Consider the following 24931-nt stretch of genomic DNA (forward strand, 5'->3'; position numbering starts at 1 on the left):
AACTTGTTGGCCACCTTGGCAAGCAAGCCCTTTGGGAGGCTTTAGTTATACAGGCTGCTGTGTTGGTCACAAGGAGTGTGGGGGAGTAAGAGCTGCTAGGTAAAAACGTTTGTTTACAACCACCAGGAATAGCCTGGTTTGTGCCAGAATTTCTTAAAAATAAGAAGTTTTGCAAAGAGAGAAAAAATCCCAGCCAGGACTTTACCTGTTCATATGCCAGTTGTGCAGCCGTTGACTGTAAAACTCAAGGAAAACTTAAAGCGTTTGCAATACCCCATATTGAGCAATTCTACGTTATTTTGTAGCATCATTAAAGACTGAAGCATGGGCTTATGTCTCACGAGAGGAGCTCTGCCCGCTTTTTGCCTTCACCAGGCTCAGGCGCACTACGCGAGGTGCGACCCTCTGCTCTTGCCTTAACGCAGTTAACGACGAGACCGGGGAAGGCGCGGTGAGACACCGTGCGCTCCTGAGAGCCATCCCCTTAATTTACCAGACGCTAAAACGCCGACACCCCGAGACAAATAAATGCCTGTTCTCGACTCGCTGCCGCAGAGCGGGTCGGGGCTTCGAGGAGCACTTCGAAGCCCACCGGGGCGCGGCGAGAGCTCCCTCGGCGCCCGGCTGCCCCCGTCCCAGCTCCTGAGGGGGTGGCAGCAGCCCGGACCCGCTCCCCGCTCGCGGTGGGGGAAGCCCCCGGGGCTTCGCACGGCTGCAGGGCGGGAGGGCTGCGGGCTGAGGTAAGGGAGGGCGGGGACGGCGGGCGCCCTCTGGGAGCGGCGGTTACGGGCAGCCGGGGCCGGGCGGCCACCGCTGAGGCGCGGGGAAGGAGCCAGCGGCCACCGCGTCGAGGGGAGGCGGGCACTGCGCGGCTCGGTGTCGGCAGCCCCATCCGCGCTACCCCTGCCCAGCCCCGGCCATGAATATGTAACTCCCCTCTATTTCCCGAGCTCCATTGCGGAGGCTCCTGCTCGCCATATTGTGCTGCTGGGGCTGCGGCGGCTCCGCCGGCGAGAGAGGGCGACGGGAGCGCGGCGGGCGGTGAGCGCAGGGCGGGGATTGGGGCCAGGGTTGGGGCCGCCACTAGGGCTGCCGCTGCCGCCGCCGGGTCTCTCCCCCTAGTGGGGCTGCGGAGGGGCGCCTGGTGCCGGCAGCGGTGCCCGAGCCCTCAGCCGCGGGGCTGGGTCCTGTCTGGGGGGCGACTCGAGCCGGGGGTCCCGCGGCGGGCGCTCGGCGGGAAGCGATGGGGGGTGGCGGGGGTCGGGCTCTTCCTTCCCCACCGCCCTCTCCTGAGGTAAAATGGGGGCCCCGGAGCTGTTCCCGCGGGGGCTGCGGAACGAGCCTGGGGCTGCGCCCCCCCTCACTACGGCCGCCCCCAGCCCTCCCAGGGCCGGAGGGGTGACTGGGGCCGCGGCCGCCCCCCTGACGAGGCCGGGGTGCTGTGACCCCGAGGGCTGCTGTGACCCCAGCCCTGAGGGGGCACTGCCCGACGCCTTCTTGAGCGGGAGGGAGCCGGTTAGCGGAGTCACGAGCCTTTGCTGCTAGTTTATGAACCCTCGCCGCTCAAAGATGGGGTGCGCTGCGTGTGTCCTCCCCGCCGGTCTTTTGTCTCTCCCGAAGCCGGAGCGCGGCGCCCACCGGGCACGGCCGCTGGCGGAGCGACGCGAGCAGCACCCGGCAGCTCCCCGGGAATGCCATGGGGCGGCAGGGCAGGAAGGCGCCATGGGCGCGTCTCTCCCGCTGCCCGCAGCCCCAGTGTGGCACCTGTTTCTTGCCAACTTGGCGCTCGGCGGTAGCTGCCCCTTCAGAGTCGTTTGCCTCCATCGGCCCCATCCCGCTGCGTGAATGGAACAAACGCTCTAAGCGGTGCTCTTCTTTGGGGGATTTTGGTTAAGCTGTTTGCTTTTCTGATCCTCTGCTGTGGAAAATAACCAGATCAAGTGCCTAAGTGCCTAACTGCCTAGAAATCCAGACCATAACTGGTGGAGAAAGATGATTTCCAGGCGGATAAACCGTAATCCAGTCCTGTTTGGAAGTGGCTATAGCTTCGTCTGTGCAATAACTACGCATTGCACGCAGGCTTTTAAGGATTAAAGGAAATCATTTGCATATGAAAAAAATATGATTGGTGTGCGAGTGAAGTCATTTTTGCATGGGGAAAGTTCTTTAATCAAATGTGTCACTCATTCAGTGACAAAGACTTGATTTGTTATAGGAGTTCCCTGAAGAGGTACTCTCATTTGCATTCATCTGTGTTTTCAGTAGAAACTTCTGTAATGAGATAATTTGACATTTTTCTACATCATGTCAAGCTCAGAGCTGGCATTCAGATTGTCAGCTAAGACAGAGGCACTCCCTTTGAGAGCAGCAGGTATTGATAAACGGTACCTTTAATGTTTAAAAATACCATGATTTGAAGGATTAGCGATGCCAGTTGTTTGGAGATGGGAGGAATTTTCACTGGACAGACGTTAGCATTATCCGTGCTTTCAGGTAGCAAGCTTTGTGGCTCTGTTGCGCTTCGGTGATGAGATTTAAATAAACTTAGAACTTCTTTAGAGGTTATTGGCTCTGTGAGTTATGGATTATCATGTTTAATAAATGCCTCATTCAGCCTCATAATAACAGTGGGACATGAATTTCACCTTGGAGGCGATTTTTAACTTCTTTGGTGGCTACAATTTTGACCTTTGGCGTTGCAGCTTTGAAACACCAGCACTGCTGCAGCCGCCAAGGAAAGCACCGCCTGGCATGTCGTTCAGCGTGAGCACCAGTGAGATGAATTGCATGGGGCTGCCTTTATCAATGGCGCTGTGTGTTTTAGGATGGGCGTATGATAATATGTGGAGTGGAAAGACTCACTTGGGCATCTTGGGTGGCAAGAGCAGAATTCTGGCATCTTCAGGGCCGTTTTATCAGGAACTAGAAATAAGACTGGCATCTGTAGCACAGCTGTCAGTTTAAAATGTGCGATAGATGTCAGGGTATGTGAATTTCATCTACTTCCTTTAATTTTCTCTTTGTCTTGCTGAATAAAAAGAATATGAGGTAAAAAATGTCATGGGGAAAAGGGAACTTCAAAAATGAGGCATGAGCCTGCAACAGTTCAGTTGTCTTTTTCCTAAAAGCAGCACTGGATCCGTTCTTAGTGAAGCACCAATTTAAAGGATGTGCATGAAGAAAATATCAGAGTAATACTTAAATACCCTATACCTATTTTTACTGACTGGAACAGCAGTTTAGTAATGATGCAAACAGAGAGGAAAGGGTTTGGAGAAGGGATGTTGCTGAGCCTAAACTGGGTTCTGTTTGTTGGTGAAAATAACTGGCCTCTGAAGCTGACCTTAAATTCTTAATTTTCTGAGGAATGAGCAGAGTTCAGTATTATGGAGCTGTTTGGACTTGTTGCAGTGGAGAAGTATTTTAGGAATTATCCCTGTCTGCCTTCCCCCCCTTCTGGATCATGGAGCTGGCCTGCAAACAGCTGGGAGCTAGCAGCAGTGTTCTGCTAACTAATTAAAAACCTAATCCACTCTTTACTCTTCACCTCTCAGGGATGAAATTAAACTATTTGGGATGATTCCTGGCTTTAAACTGTGTAAGTATTGCTCCTGTCATACTGTTTGTAAAATGCAGAGTTTTATTTGAGACAGATGCAAGTTGTTGTCAGCTGTCACGCAGCTTTAGAGGAAAGCTGCATGCTCACGTAACAGCTTTGTTTCTGTGTATTTGTTGGAGGTGTTGAGTCAGTCGTGTGTAAGATTCCTGGGGTCTTTCCTTTTGTCTCTTTGATTTTGTGTTTATTTTCTGTTCATTAATAGCCAGGTAGAGGAAGCCAACTTCTGTTCCTACTAATAAAATGAGATCACTGTTACTTGTGGTCTCACCAGATCACAAATGGGTAGGAACTTTTTGTGGGTAGCAAATATATCCCTGGAAAAATTGGAAAAACAAGCATCTCTCTTGATCTGATACTCTCAACACTTTTCCCACAATCTATACACATTGGAAAACTGCTACTTGCTGCCCTTTATATTGATAAATGTGGTGGACAGTAGGTATGTTGCATGCAGAAGAGAAGGATAACAAAGTGGCTGGCTTGATGTGATCCCAGTGGCTCGGCAAGAGCAGCACACCTGACTGAGATGTGCTCACCTCTCAGCTTGAGGCTGCACGATGTTTCTTAGAGGTTTCTGAGAAGCACCTTGGATGCTGCAGCAGTGTAACAAAGCAGACTGCTAATCCAAGAAACGGGTGTGCAGGCTTTTTTATTTTCTGCTGATGGAGTTTAAAAACCAAACCACGGTGGCTGCCCAGTAGATGTGGGAGCAGATCTGTGCTGGCTTCTAAAGCACCGCACTTCGGGGTGGTGCGGCAGCTCCCTGCGTGAGTCCAGCCTCGACACCCTGCTGGTGACCGAGCTGCTCCCCCTCGACCCTGAGGGGTGTCTGAAGTCTGGGGCAGCAGCAGTGGGAAGGAGCAGGAGGTAGAACCCCAGGGGTCCTCTAACAAATGTTACTGGAGGTAACAGATCCTGGTTATTAATGCCATTTAAAGGTTCCCCTCGTGTCTGCAGGTCTTGGTGTTGACAGCGCCTGATGCCCCCACAGCTGTCAGGAAGGAACCTGGGAGCTCTGGCAGGAGTTTCCCTCTGGATGAGTGCAGCGCTGTGCTAAATCTGCACAGTCTGAGGGCTGCAGTTCAGTCACTGCCGCCATCTGAACTGGAGTCACCTATTGGGCAGAAAACAGCTGAGTGTGTGTTTTGCTTTTTTTTTTTTTTTTTTTTTTTTCTCTCCTGGTGTGACTAGCTATAAAAGGGTTTTCTTTCAGCGTACTCATCAGTCAAGGACTGCATATTGCTGTGCTTCCAACTGTTTAAAAAAAAAAAAAAAGTGTTCTAGAGACCTTACCTTTGCTGCTGAGCTTATGGAGGCGGAAAGCTTTGTTTGAATTGTGTAAGTATGTTCATAGGATTTCTTTTAAAATGTACTGCAAGCTAAAAGGCTAATGACAGTGCTATTGAAATCATCAGACTTAATCTTTAGTGAATGGGGTGGTCAATTCTCATCTTCTTCAGCTGTTATTTCGGGGAGCTAGCAAGAAGTTGGTTAGCCTCAAAAAATGTGCCAGCAGCGCTGTGTGGCTTAGAAGGCAGTGTAAGAATGAAAGTGCTGGCTCTGAAGCATAATTCTGTGCCTAGGGGGTGCGCTCCACGATAGCAGGGTGTGCGGTGTTTTCACACAATCACATGCATGTAAAGCTTGTCTTTTACTGTGGACTGCGAGTTACACAACACTATAACCATAGATCATAATACACGTTCTTATCGCTGCTCTGGTGTGAAAGTAATGGAGTGCTTTTACTGCAAAGATTTACTCTATCCATAGTTCTGCTTGTACATCATGCTTAGGTGATGCACTTAGTCAAGGGGAGGAAACAAGTCTGACCCTAAGGCAGTGTGCATCATTCCTGTCTGTATTCATTTAGTTTCTGTGACAGATTCAACTTCTCCAGAGTTTGAAAGTTCACTTTTGTTTTCTTTCAGTCCTTTATCCCTCCTTTTCTGATCTGATACAGCACTGAAATTAATTCTAGGCAGGGAAAGATTCACTTGGCCTTTCTCCTTTACAGCCAGCTGTTAATTTTGAAGGCTCTTAGAGATAAAATCAACCGTAGAATAAGAACTTCATTTTTGAAGCTCATGTGGGCAGCCATAGGCACTATATACAGTAGCATGCTTGATAATATGAGAAACTGCATAAAAGTTAACAGATAACAGAGAAAGTGGTAACTCTACTCCACCTCCCAGAGTTCTACTTAATAGTGTTACTTCATGGGGCTAAGTTGGTCATGGCTATTTTTCTTTTATATCAATTGTTGGCAAAGGTCTTTGGCACATACGATGTTTTTGGTGTCGAATTCTTGTCTGATTTATTGGCCCACGTCAGCAGTGAACAGGTACTGTTCCTGCAACAGCTTCGTTTGTACTCCCAGCAGAATTGTAGTACTCACTTTGGACAAGATACAGATGGTCTGTGGAGGGTAAGTGCCAGTTTGTTTTAGCTGTGACGATTAAAATAATCTTACTGCCTGCTGTGTTAGAACAGTGGGCAATCTTGGGTTTGGTGTTGTTTTTTTTTTTTGTTTTTTTTTTTCTTCTGAAGATTTAAAAGTTTTTTACTTAATCCTTCTAATATTTAAAACAAAACGAGCAAACAAACAAAATCCCACAGCCTTTTAGTTTAGAGTAGCCTGGCTTTGAAATGTGATGTATGTGAGCATTTGTAGGTATGGCAGCCAGGGGAGGATGTGTGTCCTGGTGAGTTCTGGACTACCTGGAGGCAACTGATGTGCTGCAGAGAGAGTTCTGTGGAAGTGGGGTGGTGATCATGTGTGCTGCAGTGTTTGTACCTCAGAGAAGGTCAGGAGGGTGTGAAGCAGAACTGAGTAACATTAACAATGAGGATTTCGGCTATGACCAATAATGCAGTGATCTGGGAGGCAGCAGAAATGGCTGCTGATGCCCTTGGCAGGGAATACAGAACCCATCAGAATAAATTGGAATTTGAGTGTCGTCTATGGGCATTACTCTCATACAGCTGTCCAGTGCCTATACTTTATTTTACTCTACTGCTAGAAACACACAGAAACACCAACTTAAAACCATACACTTCTGTCATGCCCAAAAGTGTGTGGCTGTTCCTAAGGCTGTGTGATTAAGCAGCCTTGAGAATGACCAAAACACTAATGTGTTACAACTTTTTTGATACTCCTGGTATCTAATGTAGGAGTGTCGTCTCATTTGTGGTCACTTCTACCAGCATTAGGTTCACCAGGTTATTCCATAGGTGTAAATGTGCGCAGCAGATGGTTTGTATGAGGTCATAGCACAAATGTTTCCCAAGGCCAGGATGAGCAGCTTGATGGCCAGATTGGATGCTGCTAAACTCCGTGGATCAATTCACTTCAGTGCCAGTAAATTGTGAATGGCAATTAACTGGAAGATGCAGTGTCTTAAGGCACCAGGCAAATCATGTCCTTCTGTAGGAGAATAAATACAGTGAAGAAGCAGTGAAAGATCACGCGCTAGCAAGCTACTGGATCCTGTCATCTGCCAGGGAACCTGCTACAGGTTTCATAGTGACAGTATTGGGTGTTCAGGGATTTTTTATTAATATTAAAGAGAAATGCTTACTGACTGTATGGGGCAGATCATGGGAGAACGGAGGTTTGGGACTAGTTATCCAGAAAAGTAAAAATTCAGAACTATTGTGACTGTGGGCAACAGTTATATTGGGAAAGGTTCTGCAGTGCTGCTGAGCTGTGCCTGTGCATTCTTTGGCTATACCAGCTGCTTTGGTACATTTTTGGGGTCTTGAATGAATTATATAACTGTTTTGTTTTTTCTCTTGGCTAGCAGTGCTGTGCAGCAGAAATGAAGTGTCTGCTAGATTCAGCGCACAGACTGACAAACTTTTTTTCAGTACAAACATCTAACAATGTAGAGCTTCATAATGCTTTGGGAATGAATGTAGCTTCCCTAAACTTGTTCAGTGCCATAAAACAACTTCCTATGTGGTCCAGTCTCTTCCTAATTAAGACTTTATTATTGAAAGTAAGGGGATAAGAGGAAAAACTATGAATCTTTCTAGGGTGACCTTTCCAGTAAATTCCAATGAACTTTGCATTTTGAGAAATCCAGGTTCAATTTTAAGTGGCAATTGAGAGAATCTGAGAAAATGTCTTAAAGATCACGTGCTTTCTTTCAAGCAAACTGTAGAAATGTATACTTCAAACTGCTTAGAAAATGTATTGTTTCCCCACTGTGTTATAAATAAAAGGAGAATATGATATATTTTCTGTACAGAACAGGCTGGTTTTGTATTTTGAAGGTAGAATTAAGCAAAACCTTGATTGTGAGGAATGTCTGACACTCGTGTATGTACAATTCATTTTATTATAATAGTAACTTCATTGTATCAGCTGACTGCTATCTAACATCAGTGGGAGCTGGATGTACCCATCTGACAGTAAAATGTGGTATTTATTTTATTTATATTGTTTTCTCAGTTATGGTGGGGCATGATTGATGCAATGGATGAAAACACTTGAATGTTGATCTTTTAATTTACTTCTGTAAATAAATTAAGAAAACAGGATGGCAAGGAACCAGATACAAGCATTGTTAAAATGGGGTTGTCAGGATGGTTGTCACACTGTGTGTGTTTATTTCTCAGCATGTATCACACTATCCTTCAAGTGTAGCTGAAACTGGAATGATTTAAAGTAACGAAAGGGTAGGCTGCCTTCCAGTTGTTTCATCACACCAAGCATTGGCTGAGATGTGTACCGAGTCAGATTGCTTGCGTTAATATACGTGATAATGGATGGTAATGTGTGGCCTCCGGGTAGTCCCAGCCATTTTTCATTGTAATGCATTTCTATTCACATTTAGCTTCTTTATTTTTTGTTTAGCTTAAAAAAAGGAGTGGGGAGATTTCCAGATTTGTTCCTGAACAGTGACTTGCAGAACCCCTTAAAAATGAATTTTGGAAAGAGTGATACCAAGGAGAGCATTTAACTATGTGAGTGCGTAGAGGCTGGTAGCTTTCCTGAGGTGCAGGTTTTATCACCTGCCTTTGAACACTGGTAACTGTGGGCTTTGTGCTGTCATTGGGTTGTCTGGGGTGGGGTGTAGGGGCAGCAGTGGGACGTGCAGTGGAGGTAGTGAGGTTTTGTTCTGGGCTGACATCGTCTTGGCTCCCGCAGTAAGGTTTGAAGGGAGGTGAAAGAGCGGAGGAGCTGGGCAGGGCTGTAGTGATGCAGGTGGCTGAAATCCAGTTCAGGATCCAAGGATGATGGTCTGACAAAAATCTGATTGCTTTCTTATTTCCCGGCAGTGCTGTTGCCCATTGCATTACTGGTGTGCTGCTTTCATGGAGCATATAAAAATGAGCTATAGCTTCTCTTCTCCCTTGCTTTTTTCTAATCCAGCATTTCTGCTCCCCAAGTAGAGTGCAAAGATATGCTTGTTTGCAAGCTGGTGCATCTGAAGGGTGGAAAGCATGGTGTAAGTACTTGTTATTTGTTATTAGATCTGACTTCTGGAGCATGTAATTACTATATGAAGTTTCAGCTTAATAGTTAGCATTAATTTGGCATCTTTAATAGCATTTTAATTGGCTCTGTGCTTTGCAGATGATAGAATTCTAGTTAATGTCTACAAAAGTTTTTTTTTTTTTTTTTTAAACAGTAGCTTTGTGTAAGTTTTGCTAACCACTCATTTTTTAAACGTCTTAGGCATTTTCAAAGGAGCTCACTTACAGTACTGTAGAGTATTAATTGATAAAGTGTCTGGTAATAATTCTGAAATTAGCCTGTGAATAATATTTTTGGGTGTTGTCTGATAGCTAAAACTGTTCACTTGATAACATTCATTTTGTATTCTGTATGTGTCTTTTTTTTTTGTTTTTTCAAATTCTGTTCCTCATGAATTTGCACATTAACTACTGATCCATCACCATTTACAGCTATGTTCTACCAGTTACAGGTTGAAATTCTGGCAGATACCATAAGCTCTCAAGGAGAGGGCTGCTTCTGCCAGAAAACAAGGTGTTTTTGCATGCTGTTGTCCAGATTAAATGTACATACGGGGAGAGAAACTATTCTTGGAAAGCATTTGTGTGGTGGTTTAGGGCTTATTCTTCATGTTAGACAAAAATCCCTCAATGTAAATATTACTGCTGATTTATTCCCCAGGGTCTCAGGAAGTATTTAAGGAAAGTGTTCTTTTGCTTAAAATTGCACTTTTATCGTGTTTGCAGAGGAAATGCCAGTGTTTAGAAGACTCTGTGGTTATTTTCTATAGTATATCAGCATCTGAAGGCTCAGTGCCCACGTTGCTGGTTTTATGAGAAGTGTAACCCCTCAGTTTGAGCTGTGTGGAAGCAGTGTAGTCCCAGAAGAGCCTTCTGGTACTGCTGGGTTTCCTTGTGGAAGGCAGGTGAGGCACGATGGGGCGGGAGAGGCCCCAGCTGCGGCTTCCTCAGCTCTCGGAGGGCAGTGTGTGACTGGCGGCACCTGTCCTCCGCTTCTCCTGCCCGTGGCACATTCTGTACAAGAAATGACGTGTGAATTTCTCTGGTAGTGAGATATGTCTCACTGTATAAATGGCAGAATGTGGGTTGGAAGGGACCTCCAGAGGACATCTAGGACAGCCTCCCGCTGAAAGCAGGGCCAGTTAGGTCAGATCATTCAGAATCACATCCAGTGGAGTTTATCCAGGCAGCCCCAGCTGTACATACGGATGTGGGACAAGAGGCAGGAGAGCAGCCCTACAGAAAGGGATCTGGGGTTTCTGGTCGGTGTTGAGCTGATCATGAGCCAGCAGCGGGCTCTGGCAGCCAAAGGGCCGACCGTGCCCTGGAGTGCCTCAGGCACGGCCCTGCCATCTGGCTGAGGGAGGGGTGCTCTGCTCTGCTCTGCCTGGGGCAGCCTCACCTCAAGCACTGGGTGCAGCTTTGGGCGCCACAACATAACAAGGACATGGAGCTATTAGTGTCCAAAGGAGGGCTATGAAGATGGTGAAGGGTCTAGAGGGGAAGATGTGTGAGGGGCGGCTGAGGTCCCTTCGTTTGTTCAGCCCAAAGCAGAGCAGGCTGAGGGGAGGCCTCATGGCGGCCTGCAGCTCCCTCATGAGGGGAGTGGAGGGGCTGATTGTGTCAAGAGAAGATGAGAGTACATGTAGCTGCTATAGTATTGAATGCAGTTTGCAACTAGAAAGAAGTTGCAGCCTTCCCAGTAAGGGAGGTTGTGACACCGAAGCTTGGTATCGAGAGGACAAGGACTGATAGCTGAATGAACTAAGCATACTTCGGTAAGACGTTCCTCTCTTAAGCTTATCCCCTTTGGAGATCAGCACAGAATTACAGTGCATGCAATATAAACATTAGGAGAGACACTTGCAGGAGTGGTGACAATGTGAATAAACAAGCAGAAGAGGAAGAGGGGGCACAGATGAATGCGGTGACATACTTGTTCAGGATCATCAAGCAGTTCATTTCAGAGCTGGGAACAAAATGAGCTCCAGGCCAGAGCCCGATTTGGCTGTCTCCTAGGGATTTTGAGATCGAGAGATGGTGGGGGGGGAGGCACTTCAGAAAAGAATAAACACTTCTATACCTCAAATCGTACTTAAAATCAGATTTTTGTTCTGTGTTTTGTTGTTGTTGTTTTTTTTAAAAAAAAAAAACAAACTGTACTGGATTGTACTCAAGGACTAGTTGTAGTTGTCCTAGATTACAGTTGAATGTAAAGCAACCTGAGCTGGCAGTGAACTCTAGAGAAGATTAATTCTGTCAAATAGTGTGTCTTTCCAGAAATATATATATATATATAAAATTATTTTTTCAAATCAAGCTCCTAGCCAGGAAGTAAAAACAAACAAACAAACAAAAGAAAATAAACAAATGAACTTCTTACATAGAATACTTTGTCCAAACAGGCAATTTGTCTCTAATACTAGTTACAGAATCAGAAAGAGTAAAATGTAAAATTCTAAATCCATTAAGCTTGTAAAGTAACTGGACAACGATACCTCTTTATTTAAATATGTGTATATATATAATCCTTGCTAAAAAAAAAAAAGTAAAATCAGAAGAGTTGAAAATGCTGTTGAACTTGGCATGCTGAAAAGTTGTCTGAGTCTCTTACTATTTTAAGTCTAAATATTTAACTTCTGATGTTTGGAACAGAAAATAGTGGATTTTTTAACATGTTTAATACTACTATGTGTATATTTATTTCAAAGAGCCTGATGTATTTCCCCCCCCCCCCCCCACCTCCCTCCCCACCCTCAAAAATGTTTGCTGATGAAAGTTTTCAAAAAGAATGCACAGGTTTGTGTAAAGTAGCAGCTGGCACCGCTGTGGTCACACTGGAGATGGCTCTGTGGATTGTGGCTCTGGCTGCTTGGTACTATTTCACCCCTTCTCACACCTCGAGGCATGCTGGAGTGACCACATGTGCAGTTGCTTTCCAACCTCTGCTTGGACTAAAATAGGCACTGGTACGTGTTTCAGGGAAGGCTCAGCCTTGGAGGGAGTCTGAATGTTGTCCTGTAGCAAGTGCCTCCGTCCTTGCTTCAAGCAGGACCAGTGCCAAGGTTAGTTCCAAGCAGCAGCCAATGTATTCCTAAATTCTCACAAATGAGAAACGTTGGCAGTTTGAGAAATAAGGGCGAGGACTTGCCGGTGAGCCCTTTGGCTCCCTCGTGGCCAGAACAGCATGTCTGGTGGCAGCTCCGAGTTGTCTGAAATGCATGTTTTGCCAGTTGGATTTTGTTTGTGCTGGGCAGTTTCAGGAATGGGATACCTAAATGTCTGACCTACTGTGACTCACAACCATGTTTGAGCAAATAATTAAGTGTATTTCAGTCTAGGAGCTTGTTCAATGTGTGTGTGTGGCAAGCAAGGATGTTGCTCTACTGGAGTTGTTTCTAAGTGATGGCTTTCAGTAATGATTTTCTGGCACAAATAGTCTGCTCAGTAAGCAGGCAGGAGATGACTGAGTGGCTTTTCAGACGGATTTCTCATGTTGTGGTGGATTTTTTGTACTTTTTGCTGTAATTCTCTGCCTGGTTTTCAATACTGCAGGACCAAGACTTGTTCTGTTTTTAAGCCCCAGTCACTTGTCTTCAAATCAGTTGTGGAAAATAGTCTGAAAAGGGGTGAGTGCAAAGAGTGAGATTGCATAAGCCCCTTTTTCCAAGGACACCAGGCTTAAAGAGTCAGTCTTTCAGATGAAGTGATGCGGTGCTTTTTGCTGGCACTGCCAGGCTTCTCTTCTGGCTCTGGTAAGGGAGCCATTCAACTCAGAGGTTGAGCCTGGTTGCAGAAAATCAACAGAAACTTTTTGAAACACATTCAGAATAGCACAGGTGCGGTTTGTTTTGTTTTTAATGCTATGGCAACATAGGGAATGGAGAAACCCTTTGGGTACAGATGAATTAAAATGTATGTACATTCTGTAATGTTCATCAATCTCCCTGACTTATCTTCCAGTTTGCTTCTGTAAAAGACATGAAGCAACTAGGCAAACTTTATGACAAAATGGAATGATATTTATTAGATCTTAACTTGTTTTCGTTTTTCCAAATGCTGTTAGGAACAGGAGGGTGACAGGAAATCAAACCCAAGGAGATTCATAGCGTTTGTGGTTCTCATGGTTTTCTCATGTCTTTTGGGTGTCTCCAGCTTTGATAGTGGCAGGTGTGCATGCTCCGTAATTGCAAAACTTGTGCCTTGGAGTATTCCTGCACCTGTAGAGTGAGTCAGTCAGAAAGATTGTAGGTGTCCTTATAATCCTGTGTTTTCTTTGAGTGGCTGGCAAGAGCAGCCCTCTGGCTATGGCAGAAATCACACAACTGGCACCTGTGGAAGTGAGAAAGGTGTTTGATCTGCCTACCAGGCTGGGCTTCTCCCCTTTGTAGTGCCCCATTGTCACGTAGCTGGTTGATTTCCTCTTGTAGCCAGAGGGAGCAGAAAAGTCACAAAGGTAAAAAATGATAAAAAGTAGAAAGTCATGGTGTGTTAGGATTTTTTTCAAAAACTAATGATGAAAAAAAGGCTTTCAGGGGGTTTCTGTCTGCACTGTGTTCCCAGCACACGACCTCTAAGATCCCGTCTTCCTTGCTGGTAAAGTGGAAAAGATCTGAAATATTGAATAGCTGAAAACTGAAGTAGATATTGTGATGAAATCTGCTTAATATTTTGGGTTGGAAAAATGAACATGAGCATTGTTCTCTAAGACTTAATTTAAAAAAAAAAAAAAAAAAAAGGCTGAAAGGGATGCAGATGGACAGCGAATTTTGTCAGCAAAGATCTGATTGATCTTAACAGGTTGAGATTTCAGTGAAATAAATGTCCAGACTGATGAATAAACATGAGTTTTATATTTATTTTGTATCTTTTCTCTCCTTGCCAGCAGCAGTTAATAGAAAGTCTGTTCCTTCTCTCTAGAAACTTTCTGCTTTGTTTTTCACTCTCTACAAAGTGTCAACACAAAAGTGAACTTTCTTTGGCTTGCCAAAGCCTTTTCTCTTGGCTTTGTAGCTTTAGGAAGGATCCTGATTGGTGCAGACCAGACCAGTTGATTTCTTTTAGTTTTGTCGCTGCATCAAATCCCAATGGAGGTGGGCTGCCTTAAAAGGAAGCCAAACTGAGGAGTGATGTCTGCGCTGCCACTGAGGCTGTGAACACCTTGGCACCATCAGAACAACAGCCAGAAGGAGCCTTTCTGAGGGACTCACCTCTGTACCAGGTGAGGAGAGCCCGAGATGGTCTGTCTGCAGCCACTCAGCTGCACAGCCAGCACGAGAGCCACAAGAGCAGCGGAGTGCAGGGCAGACGTGCCTGGTCACGAGCCTTGTCTTCTTCTGTAGAGCAGCATGTTAAATGGCACTAGAGCATAAACTGGGCAATGCTGTTTGGGATGTGCAGTCAAAATGACTGCTGGTACAGTGCTCGCTTGGTTAAAGCAGGTGTCAGTGTAGCTGTCCGACTACTTGCTGCCAAGCCCAATGGCCAGGGGCAGGTGCAGGCTCCTCCTGCTTGGTTATAATGTTTGCCTTGAAAGTCAGCTAATGGAGAGGTTTTTCCTACCTCTCTTCCCAAAGTGAGGAGAGGAGATGAGTCAGCAACGAGCATAACCCGGGGCCATCACTTCAGAGATGATTTGGAGGCTGCTACTTGATGATGGCTATTATGTGGTCAGTGCAATTTTAGGTCAGAATGTGGAGTTTGATCCTTGATGATCCTTGACTTTGGTGCCAGTTGTTGATACTGCTGTGTTAGATTTTAGATTGCATCACATTTCTTCTCACAGCTGGTGTCCAACAATGTTATTGGGGAAAGAAGTTAAACCTCATTTGCATGCATTTTTTCAGGCCCAGTACATATCTGGAAATGGATTATAAAAAGTACGGAAGCAGGAAAACTGCTAAGGAAGCTCCTCTGTTCGTCAAACAGATGAAAAACTCCATACAGTGTGATGTGATTGTTGGCTGATTTTGCTTTTCAGCCTGTTTGAACTGACCACATTTCCAGTGTTCCTCTGATTTCGACTTTGTATGCAGTGGTGACAGCGGAGGTGTTTGCTGGTGACCAAGAGGAGTGTGTGGCTCTCTCTCACTTTCAGCTAGCTTTAAGGCCAGTGGTTTTCCTCTTCAAGTCTGAAAGTGCTATCACTGCAGACCTCAGGGTGAGAATTAAGCACTTTACATCTCAAATTGGAAGCTTTTAAAAGAAAGCTAATCAATTATTTATCGTGACGCTTGTACCATGTCTTCTGTAGTGCAGCCTCTGGCGTGTTGCAGTGCTGCCATACAAGGGATGATGCTCTTATGCTTGTTCTCTGGGCTGAGGGTTTTGCTGGCGGTCTGGAACCAGAACAGCTGCTGTTGTGTTAGCGTGAGCATGCACATTGAGGCAGGATGGTACCTGCACATGGTGATCTCTGCCGTGGGCCGCTTATGAGCTCCTTACGGTGGTGGAGCTGTGTAACGCTGGAAGCAGGCTTTCTGCTAAGTCCCAGGAAGTCCAAGATCTCTTATACGTCTTACTCTGCTGCAGTCTGATTGCGTGCTTGAGCAGATTTTGGGAGGGGTGTGAGTGCTTAGCAGCTTCATGCATTTCAGTAGTTGAGATGATAGTTAATTAAATATCTCAGCTCCAAAAGCACTCAAGAGTGCTTAATTCAATGCAAACACAGAATAATAATGTTGGATCTCTGTTAGAACAACTGACTGATAACAACACACAACAGAAAACCTTGTCTGAAGGACCTGACTTCTTGTATACCTGGAATTACTCCAAAAATAGTGAAAATTAGGTTGCAGAGAAATACTTCCTTTATTTTCTACTGGCACACTTTTCAATGTTGTGTCGTTGTTGAGCTGTGTTACTTAATACGATAATTTAAATTCATATCTCAGAGTATTTTAAGGAAAATGCCCAGACAGGATAATGCAGTGCTTGGCAGGTGTGGAGCTGACAGTCTGCAGCAGGGTCGTGGTGGCTTCTCCATGCTAGCTTGGGTACTTGCTGTTGCTCTCCACGTGATCACTGTGGAGCAACGTGTCTCTTGTGACAACTAAACTGAATTTTTAGGGCACAGGATATACAGTAAAAACTGGAGTTGGAAGTCTGTCATCTCCTTTTTTTCTTTTCTTCTTTTTTTAACACCTTCAGACCCTTGTTACTTATTAGACATAATGATCATGTCTACTTTTTGTCAGGCTTTTTTTCCTTTTTTTTTTTTTTTTAATAAGTTGGGAAATCTAATCTCTGGGCCTGAAGAAGAATAGATGCAATAATCTTCACTGCACTGCTTTTCCTGCTCTCCCCTTAACAATTAATTAAAGCTTATAAAGTAACCATGTTCTCTTGAGAGGCTGACTCATGTAGAACTCAATGAATTTGGGACTAGATTATAACATAGCTGGTGGATGCAAATAGAATCTGTATTTGGCTGCCAATTTGAAGGGTCTGGAAATAAAAACAGATTATATATATATGAAGAAATATATACATATATATAGAGAGAGAGTGATCTGGGAAGAAATCGCTTCTATTTTCTCCACCTAGTAGAAATGTCAGCTACTACAATCTTGCCTCTTAAATGTTTGTTTTTTGTTTTTCCAAATATACAACACAATCTAGGATAAGCTTTCCTGATGTAAGTCAGGCATTTTTAGAGAGACAGGGATGACTGTCCCCTCTCCAACATAATTATATTTCCAAACAGAAAATACTTTCTACTGTCGTTTTAACCTGACTTCCTTTGGCATGGGTGCAATCAACATGTGTATTAGTTTTGCTTCATCTCTTAGCAGCAATCCCAGAATCTAGGGGGAAACATTCAGTTTTCTCTGAATTAGATTGGGAAACCTTAGGGATGTGTGTCCGGGAAGAAAGAGAGGTATTATAGGGTGCTTCCAATGAACATGTTCAGCTGTTTTCCTGTGTGGTTGCATGATTTTGACCTTCCACTGGTTAGGAGCTGAATCTGTTTGATCCCTACGCATGTGTGAGCACACGTCTCTGGAAAGCTGCAAACGCCACCCGCTGTGCAAAACGTTTACACCACAGAGCCCAAACTTCATGGCCTTCAGGTCCATGTCACTTCTGTTTTAACGACCTGAACTGATACTTGGGAAGTGTTCATGGCTGAGTAACTCCTTCAGTTTTGGTGCAGTGCATGGAGTTATCTGTGTCCAACGCCAAGCAGTCTGCTAGCAGGATGCATTCCCACTGTATTTCTGCTTTGTTGGCACTTGGTCTGAAGGGACCCTGGAAGAAAGTCTGCTTGGGAGAGGAAGAGCTGCTCTTGGAGTCAGGTGCACCTGACCATGCAATGTGTTTTTTCTGTTCCCAGCCATGTCTCAAGCTGTGCAGACCAACGGAACACAGCCCTTAAGCAAAACTTGGGAGCTCAGTTTGTACGAGTTGCAAAGGACGCCTCAGGTAATACATGCTGAAGAGCTGGCCTTCATGGCAGGACTTGTTCTTCATTTTAAACCTGTTACAGCTTGATGTTTAAGATTTTCCTTTAAGAGTGCTAACTGCCTGTTTTAATTGACAGCATATTTTTAAAAACTCTACCCAAAACTCCTCCTCTCTCATAATATTAGAAAACTATACTGATGTTTGATTTTTGTCTTTTTCATTCCTTTAGCAATAGGGGTGTGCGTGTTTGATGTGGCTGTGTATGTCTCTTGTTTTGTCTCTCTTTTTTTTTTTTTTTTTAATGTAAAAGAGTAAAACATGCAATCTCTGTGAGAAAGTCACTAAATTTCATTAAAGAACTTTTACTTTATTTTATGCTAGGAAGCAATCACTGATGGCTTGGAGATAGTGGTGTCACCCAGGAGCCTGCACAGTGAACTGATGTGTCCCATTTGTTTGGATATGTTAAAAAACACCATGACGACAAAAGAGTGTTTGCATCGTTTCTGTGCTGACTGTATCATTACAGCCCTCAGGAGCGGGTATGAAAATATCATTACAAGGAAAAGGGATTCTGCTTCAGATGAAAATATGGTCAAGAATCCTGTAAATCTTGGGTGTTGATGAGTAAGAGTTATGTGCCTGTGCACTGCACGTTTCTGAATGGGTAGCACACCTTTCATATTTCATTTCCTTGTGTTCAGCCACCTGTGGCAGACCAGATCAGGCTTTCTGCAGATATAGAAAATCATTTCTCTTGTATACTCAATTACAAGTTCATATTTTCTCAAAAAGCAATAGAATTCTGAAGTAATCAACAGCAACATAGCCAGTGGTTTATCTATTTCCATCTTCAGAGGACACGCTTAATTTGCTGTGCTTGTGGAAATTCTGATGAGTGGTTAGGAAAAATACTTTTGTCGTTAGAGAGAAACAAAACTGTCCTCAAGACAGTCTGCATCTCCATTATTGAGGCCTCTTCCTTTTAGACGGGAAAAAAGAAACCACATGAACCTAATGTGAACCTTTGGTTAAATGAGACCAAAGGGTAGGAAGGATAAAACTCTGTTTTAGTTTTCCCAGTAATTAGTGCTTGAACTTCAGAATGGGTTCCTCAACCTTGGTTTCATCCTCCTGTTACATCCTTTCAGAGTCCTCTGAAAGACCATGCCTTTGATATAACTTAATGCAAAATGCATCTCTTCTAGGGGAGAATCCAGGCAGAGGGTTAAGGGGAGAAACAATTTGCAGCATAGACCTTCTGAATTCTTCAGTCTAAATACAGTTTGCTTAAACACATTCTGAGTAAACACACTTTAAAAATTGAAGCAAGGAGATGCGTGGTTTATTTTGTTTGAATATTTTGAATTACTTGATCTGTCAAAAGATAGAAGCCCTCTTCCAGATTTACTGTAAACACTGAGTCTAAGAAATGTGGCATTGGGGCAGGCTTCTGTTATTGCCATAGACTTAGTATTGCTTTCTCTCTTTCCTCATGTCTAGCAACAAAGAATGTCCCACTTGTCGTAAGAAGCTAGTGTCAAAACGATCACTGCGACCAGATCCCAATTTTGATGCTCTCATCAGTAAAATTTATCCAAGCCGTGATGAATATGAAGCTCATCAGGAGAGAGTGCTAGCAAGAATCAGCAAACACAATAACCAGCAAGCTTTAAGTCACAGCATTGAGGAAGGATTAAAGATTCAGGCTATGAACAGGTACGCGATGGCGTAGTTTGTCCTCATGTCAGTGTGTCTGCCTTAATGCCAGGAGTGTACCACCTCTTCTCCTTGCTCCCTGTATAGCAAGAGATTCCTCTCCTCTGAAGGCTGCTAAAATAACTTTTAACAGTTCTCTATGAAGAGAGAACTTTGTATCACTCCCTGTAACATCTGTGGCAGCTAGATGCTGTTCTATGAAATCACACATTGTGTCTTTAATAATAGACTAATGCAATAAATCCTGTACCAGTATTGCTATTACATGTGAAAAAATGCATGTAATGCCAGGATGAAGGTATTAGTGCAGCTTACCTCCCAATACTGGAATGTGTGGTGTTTACACAGTCTTGGAATTGCGTGTGTGCATTTAAACTTGAGAATTAGCTGGGAAGGAGACCCCAGACATTGTTGTAGTGAAGAGTGAAAACTGAGTGACGTTAAAAACAATCTTAAAACATGCCTAAAATGTGCTTGAGGGATAGGGAAAAATCCAAAGTCTTGTATGTGGTTATCTTTATATAAGAATGATTTAATTTCTGTTTTTAAACTCTGTCTCAGAAATGTTTAGTGCTTGTGCATGTATATGCTTTGCAGTATGTTGCCCATGTCTAACTTCTGGCATGACTGAGATGGGGAGAGGGAGGAGCTGCATGAGTAGGCTGGGCCTGTGTATTGGGTGAGTTCCGAGTGCAGATTAGCTTCATTTCTACATACTTACATCAGGTTACAGAGGGGCAAGAAACAGCAGATTGAGAATGGCAGTGGAGCAGAAGATAATGGTGACAGTTCACACTGCAGCAATGCCTCAACACACAGCAATCAGGAAGCAGGGCCTAGCAATAAGAGGACCAAAACATCAGATGATTCTGGGCTAGAACTGGACAATAACAACACAACTGTGGCCATAGACCCTGTAATGGATGGTGCTAGTGAAATAGAATTAGTCTTCAGGCCTCATCCTACCCTCATGGAGAACGATGACAGTGCACAGACAAGGTAAATGTCTTCTATTCCTTTTCATGTACTCTGCTGTTATCTTCTGTCACTTTTGTTTTCTTGTCTATCACTTTTTGGGGCTTTTTAAAACTGATTTGCTTCAGTCATTACCACCTCCTTTTTAACTATATGCACGTGTGGTTGATGGTACTGCTCGACTACTATCAAACACAGTGTTACAGTAGCAATCTATTTTAAACTTTTGATCAGAGATAAAGGTGGTTTTAAGGGTTTCTAGCAGTTCACAGTAGGTACTGGGATAATGGTATAATATCATGATGGTATAATATTTACTTCTTGTAAGATTATTTGGGAATAAACAAACTTTGCATAAGTGCCAGCAGTTTTTGGAGCAGCTTTGTGTCAGCATGATTTGTAGACTAGAAGCTTTACCTGACTTTCTATAATCCAGTGTGAGCACAGACTGCAAATTTTGGATCAGAGCAATGAGTAGTCTTGTGGAGTTTTCTCAGATCTCTTCCTGTCTTTTTCTTCTGATGAGACATTTCTTTGTGGTGTCTAAAAATATATTATAAGCTTCAGCCAGCTTTTCTTTTTGGTTTGGAATTGCAAGGGAGTTTTGGGGGTTGTTCTGAAAGGCAAAGAGAAAACAAAGCTTTTGGGAGAGGCCTCTGCAGCATTTGTGTCAGACTTGAATTCTTGCATAAAGAATTAAAGAGGAATTGATAACGAGGCAGTAAGGAAGAGTACCTTGTACAAGGAGCAGAGGTGCAGAGAGTGGTGTTGCTTTCACACCTTATGGATTCATGTCTGGGTGGGTCAGACTGCATCTATGTGCAGATTTCAGCAGTTGTGAGCAGTTCTCAAAAACCCTTAGCAGCCTGCTAGTAGGCTTTTCATTTCAAGCAGATGACAGGACAGCACTATTTGAGCTTTACAAAGAGCTCAGGGCCTATGGGAGGATTGTCAAAAAGATGTAAGGACTCTTTGGAATAATGTTATTTGGTAAGCTGCATGCATGTCTCCAGTGAAAGCAATTAGTGCTTTTATTTGTGAACTGTCTTTAAAGGCCTTTTCACACTTGATGCTTACCATTTGCGAGTGTTCCAGATGTCTTTTTCCCATACTGATAATACGAGTGCCTGATTAACTTTGTGGTTGTTGGTGCAGATACATCAAGACCTCAGGCAACGCCACCGTTGATCATCTGTCCAAGTACCTAGCTGTGAGATTGGCTCTGGAAGAGCTTCGCAGCAAGGGAGAGTCAAACCAGATGAACCTTGACACGGCCAGTGAGAAGCAGTATACCATTTACATAGCTACTGCCAATGGGCAGTTCACTGTAAGTAGAATTTCTAAGAATTATACTGAGTATCAGTACATTTTTTATAAAGATTTGATTAAAATACATGCAGTTGGACTTCTCCTGAGTTGACCTAGGGATAAAATTCATAGCACCAGGTTGCTTATTCAGATAGTTTGCTTTGTAAGAAAGTGTATATAGACAAAGCTTGGCTAGTAGAAAAAAAGGCATGTATGTTATTTGGGAGAAGTAGGGTGTGGCCAGCAACTACTGACTTCTTTCAGGTTAGGACCTGAACTTCTATTTCACAGTTATAATTGAAGAGGGAAAACATCCTTTCGAGAATCTTCTTTGAAGAGCAGATGGCACGTCCTAGAAGCAGGAAGTGTCTCTTGAAGTGGCATTTCTCTGCTTTAGTGTAATCTTATGCTCCAATATGAAAGAGCTGCTCTGAGCACAGTTAGGGAAGAATCCCTCCTCTCAGCTGCTGACTTCAAAGAATACAGATACAACAACAATCCAATTGCAATATTGCCCTGAACTCTGAGCCTGGTCTTATACTTGGGCATTTATCTGAATAAAGTAAGTCTTCTGGTTAAAGATACACAGATGCTTCATAATAAGAATCTATTTTGAACAGCTTTCAAATATAACTGCAGTGTGTCCCTTAGAAAAAAGTAGATGTTTCTGGTGTAAATACACACCTATTACTCTTTGTTTACAGACACAGGAAACCTGAAATTGACTTAATTTACAACTATATTCACTTTGTATATAATTAGCAAAACAGTTTTCCAGCACTATTTTAGTGAGATAGCCAGGAGTCCAAAATAGCTTGCGTTGCTGTTTTTTGACACCGAGTGTTTAGCCATAACTTGTTCCACCTCATCAGTGACTTCTTTAAGTCAGCGTGCTGCTCTAATATAAGCAGTCTTCTAGTGATACCATACTATGTATGCAAGCTATCAGGTCTTCTCTTTTCTGTTCTGGTGTTCTCTTCCAGGTTTTAAATGGGTCGTTCTCCTTGGAACTGGTCAGTGAGAAGTACTGGAAAGTGAACAAACCCATGGAACTGTACTATGCACCAACAAAGGAACATAAATAAGCTGTGCTGGAAAACTGAGATGGGACTGTTTTTATAGCTGACTTCTTCAATATTAAGAGCAGGCACCACCGTTATCTTCATGGACAATACATGCGATGCCTTCAGGCTCTCTCAGTATACTTATTAATATGATTAGGCAGTATTCTTGGTTGTATTTAATTTAGACTTTTTTTTTCTCTAAGAGACTAAATGACCTTCTCCAGTGCATTCCAGTGTTTGACATGCTTTTTTGTTCCCGATGCATGATAACTGAACGAGTGTTCCAGTTTGGAATGTCTTAATTTTGTCCAGGTAAATCTGGATTTCTAATACATTTGACACAGTTACAGTAGCCTCTGTGAAGTATTGAGCATTGGATGGCTAAGTAAGTCTATTCAATAGTAACATATGCCAAGGAATGTGTTAAATGTTGTAATTTGCTAATGGTTATCCATATAAAAGATAGTAGAGAATTGATTTCTGATGGTCTTGCAGCTAGAGGTGATCAGATTCCTGAAGAAAGACTTGTTATTCAGACAATTTCTTGTGAGCAAATACAGCTATAGTGAGAAAACTGACACTTTAAAACCTTGCTGTTTACTGGGCTTCAGTGCAAGGTGATTTGGGAGATTGATCTGCTTTCTAACATATAGTTCAAACAAAACCAGAAAAAAGTAAACCCAGAGCCCTTCCCTGTGTAGAACATCCCAGTCTTGATTCACACTGCAGTTTCCCATCTGGCCCTTGTTGCAGTGATGATCCTGTTCTCACAAGCTTAATTAAATGAAATCTGGAAGTTTTACAGCCCTACTCTGTTCCCTGTTATAACAGATTTTTATTGTGAATGTATCAGTGTTCTGTAAAGAACTGTCTTGAAAACTTCTTTTAAACATAAATCCTCTGACTTCTAGCACACTGACAAAATGCACGATCAAAATACTTTTGCTTTATAGAATTCTTGCCACCCCTGCTGTGAGCTTATCTAGGCTTCAGTTTGAGTAGGGAGGACTTCAACCATAAGCTGCTCTAAGATTGCCTTTTTTTTTTTTTTTGCGCCATAGCTTTAACAAATGTGGCATAGCACTTTGGAAGAAAATGTTAGTACTTGACAAAGTTTACCGTTTAGTGTCTTAAATTTAGGTTCAAGTTTTAAACTTGGCAGTAGACTGTTGTGTGAAGTCCAGTAGCTGCTGTTCATGTGCATGTTAAGCTCCTCTTCCCTGGCACTGGACCTTGCTGTCGCTTCATGGGGGCTGCTGTACCTATTAGCATCCTGTCTGAGGGGAAATGTGTTACCGCGAGATTCCCATTGCTGTAAGACCTGCTGATGAAGCCTCCATGTGCTTGCATCTGAAGCTAGAGGCAAAAGAGTTGCTGTAATAGGTGAGAAGCAATATACCTGCACCCATGTGGTATTGCTCTTCTGTCTTGTGTGTAGTTAGACTGAGCTCTTGGAATGTGGTATGTAAGTATCCAACTGCTCGGGGACTCTCAGGAAGGAACTACCCTTCCATTCCTTCTGTCTTTCAAGCTTAGCACTTGTAAATACGTGTCTGTTCTGACTGCTGTCATAGTTCAGCTTTATCCCCATGTGAAAACTACACAGGCTTCTTTGAATAATTATTTTCTCTGACTGGAAATACCTGTTTCTTCTTGACAATGAAACTGAAGTTTTCAGGCCCCAGATCACAGGGGGTTAGTTTTTAATTAAATACTTTACTCATTCCTTTCTGGTGAAGTGTTGCATTGTATAGACTATTAGTGCATGTCCATGGAATATAATCCAAGGGGGCTGGGGGTGTTGTGATTATAAATGCTTTAAAATTTACAGGGAAATGTCTAGTTTAGTTGCAGCATACCTGCCCATTGTGATAGCTAAGGTAATGTCCAGTCCCTTAAGCAAGAGAGGTGTTCGTGAAGCTGAGCAGTCTGTTTAGGAACCGTCTGTCACTTTGTCCCCAGTTCTTAAAGTATAGGGGAATGTGAAGCTTTTATTTTTCATGTTCATGTTGTAGTGAATTTACTGAATATTTATGTTCTTTAAATATTATATATAATGTAGTTGTTTGATTAAACCATTGATTGCACTGTGACTCATTAGTGCCATAAACTATTTTATTTTCAAAATGACTTTACTATTCCATCTTTTTAAGCCATGTTACTTTAAGTACATGATGCGTGTTAGGTACGGGTAAGCACTAGTATCCAATTACAATCACGCTGAAATTCTCATAAATTAACAATAAAAACAAAAGTTATAAATGAACTAATGGAAATTCCAATGCTGCTTCCTCTTAAAAACAAAATGTTTAACTAATTTTTGGTTGTGTGAGGGGTTAGTGCTACTGTACATGGGATT

At 43.3% G+C, this 24931-nt stretch overlaps 1 protein-coding gene across 2 annotated transcripts; it reads left to right on the forward strand.

Moving 5' to 3' along the window:
- Positions 1 to 951: 951 nt before the first annotated feature.
- Positions 952 to 24779, forward strand: RNF2 (ring finger protein 2). Of its 2 annotated transcripts, none has more exons than XM_084290953.1 (7): positions 952 to 1041; positions 17436 to 17524; positions 17888 to 18048; positions 19010 to 19225; positions 19952 to 20224; positions 21356 to 21527; positions 22492 to 24779. In XM_084290953.1, the coding sequence occupies exons 2-7, from the start codon at positions 17438 to 17440 to the stop codon at positions 22591 to 22593; spliced, it is 1011 nt and encodes a 336-aa protein (XP_084147079.1). In that variant the 5' UTR covers positions 952 to 1041; positions 17436 to 17437; the 3' UTR covers positions 22594 to 24779. The 2 variants fall into 2 exon arrangements, with proteins under 2 accessions (XP_084147079.1, XP_084147080.1); XM_084290954.1 differs by lacking the exon at positions 952 to 1041 and adding an exon at positions 15219 to 15260.
- Positions 24780 to 24931: the final 152 nt, after the last annotated feature.

Source organism: Netta rufina (genome assembly GCF_964035555.1).
Source record: "Netta rufina genome assembly, chromosome: 8".
Taxonomy (NCBI): Eukaryota; Metazoa; Chordata; class Aves; order Anseriformes; family Anatidae; genus Netta; species Netta rufina.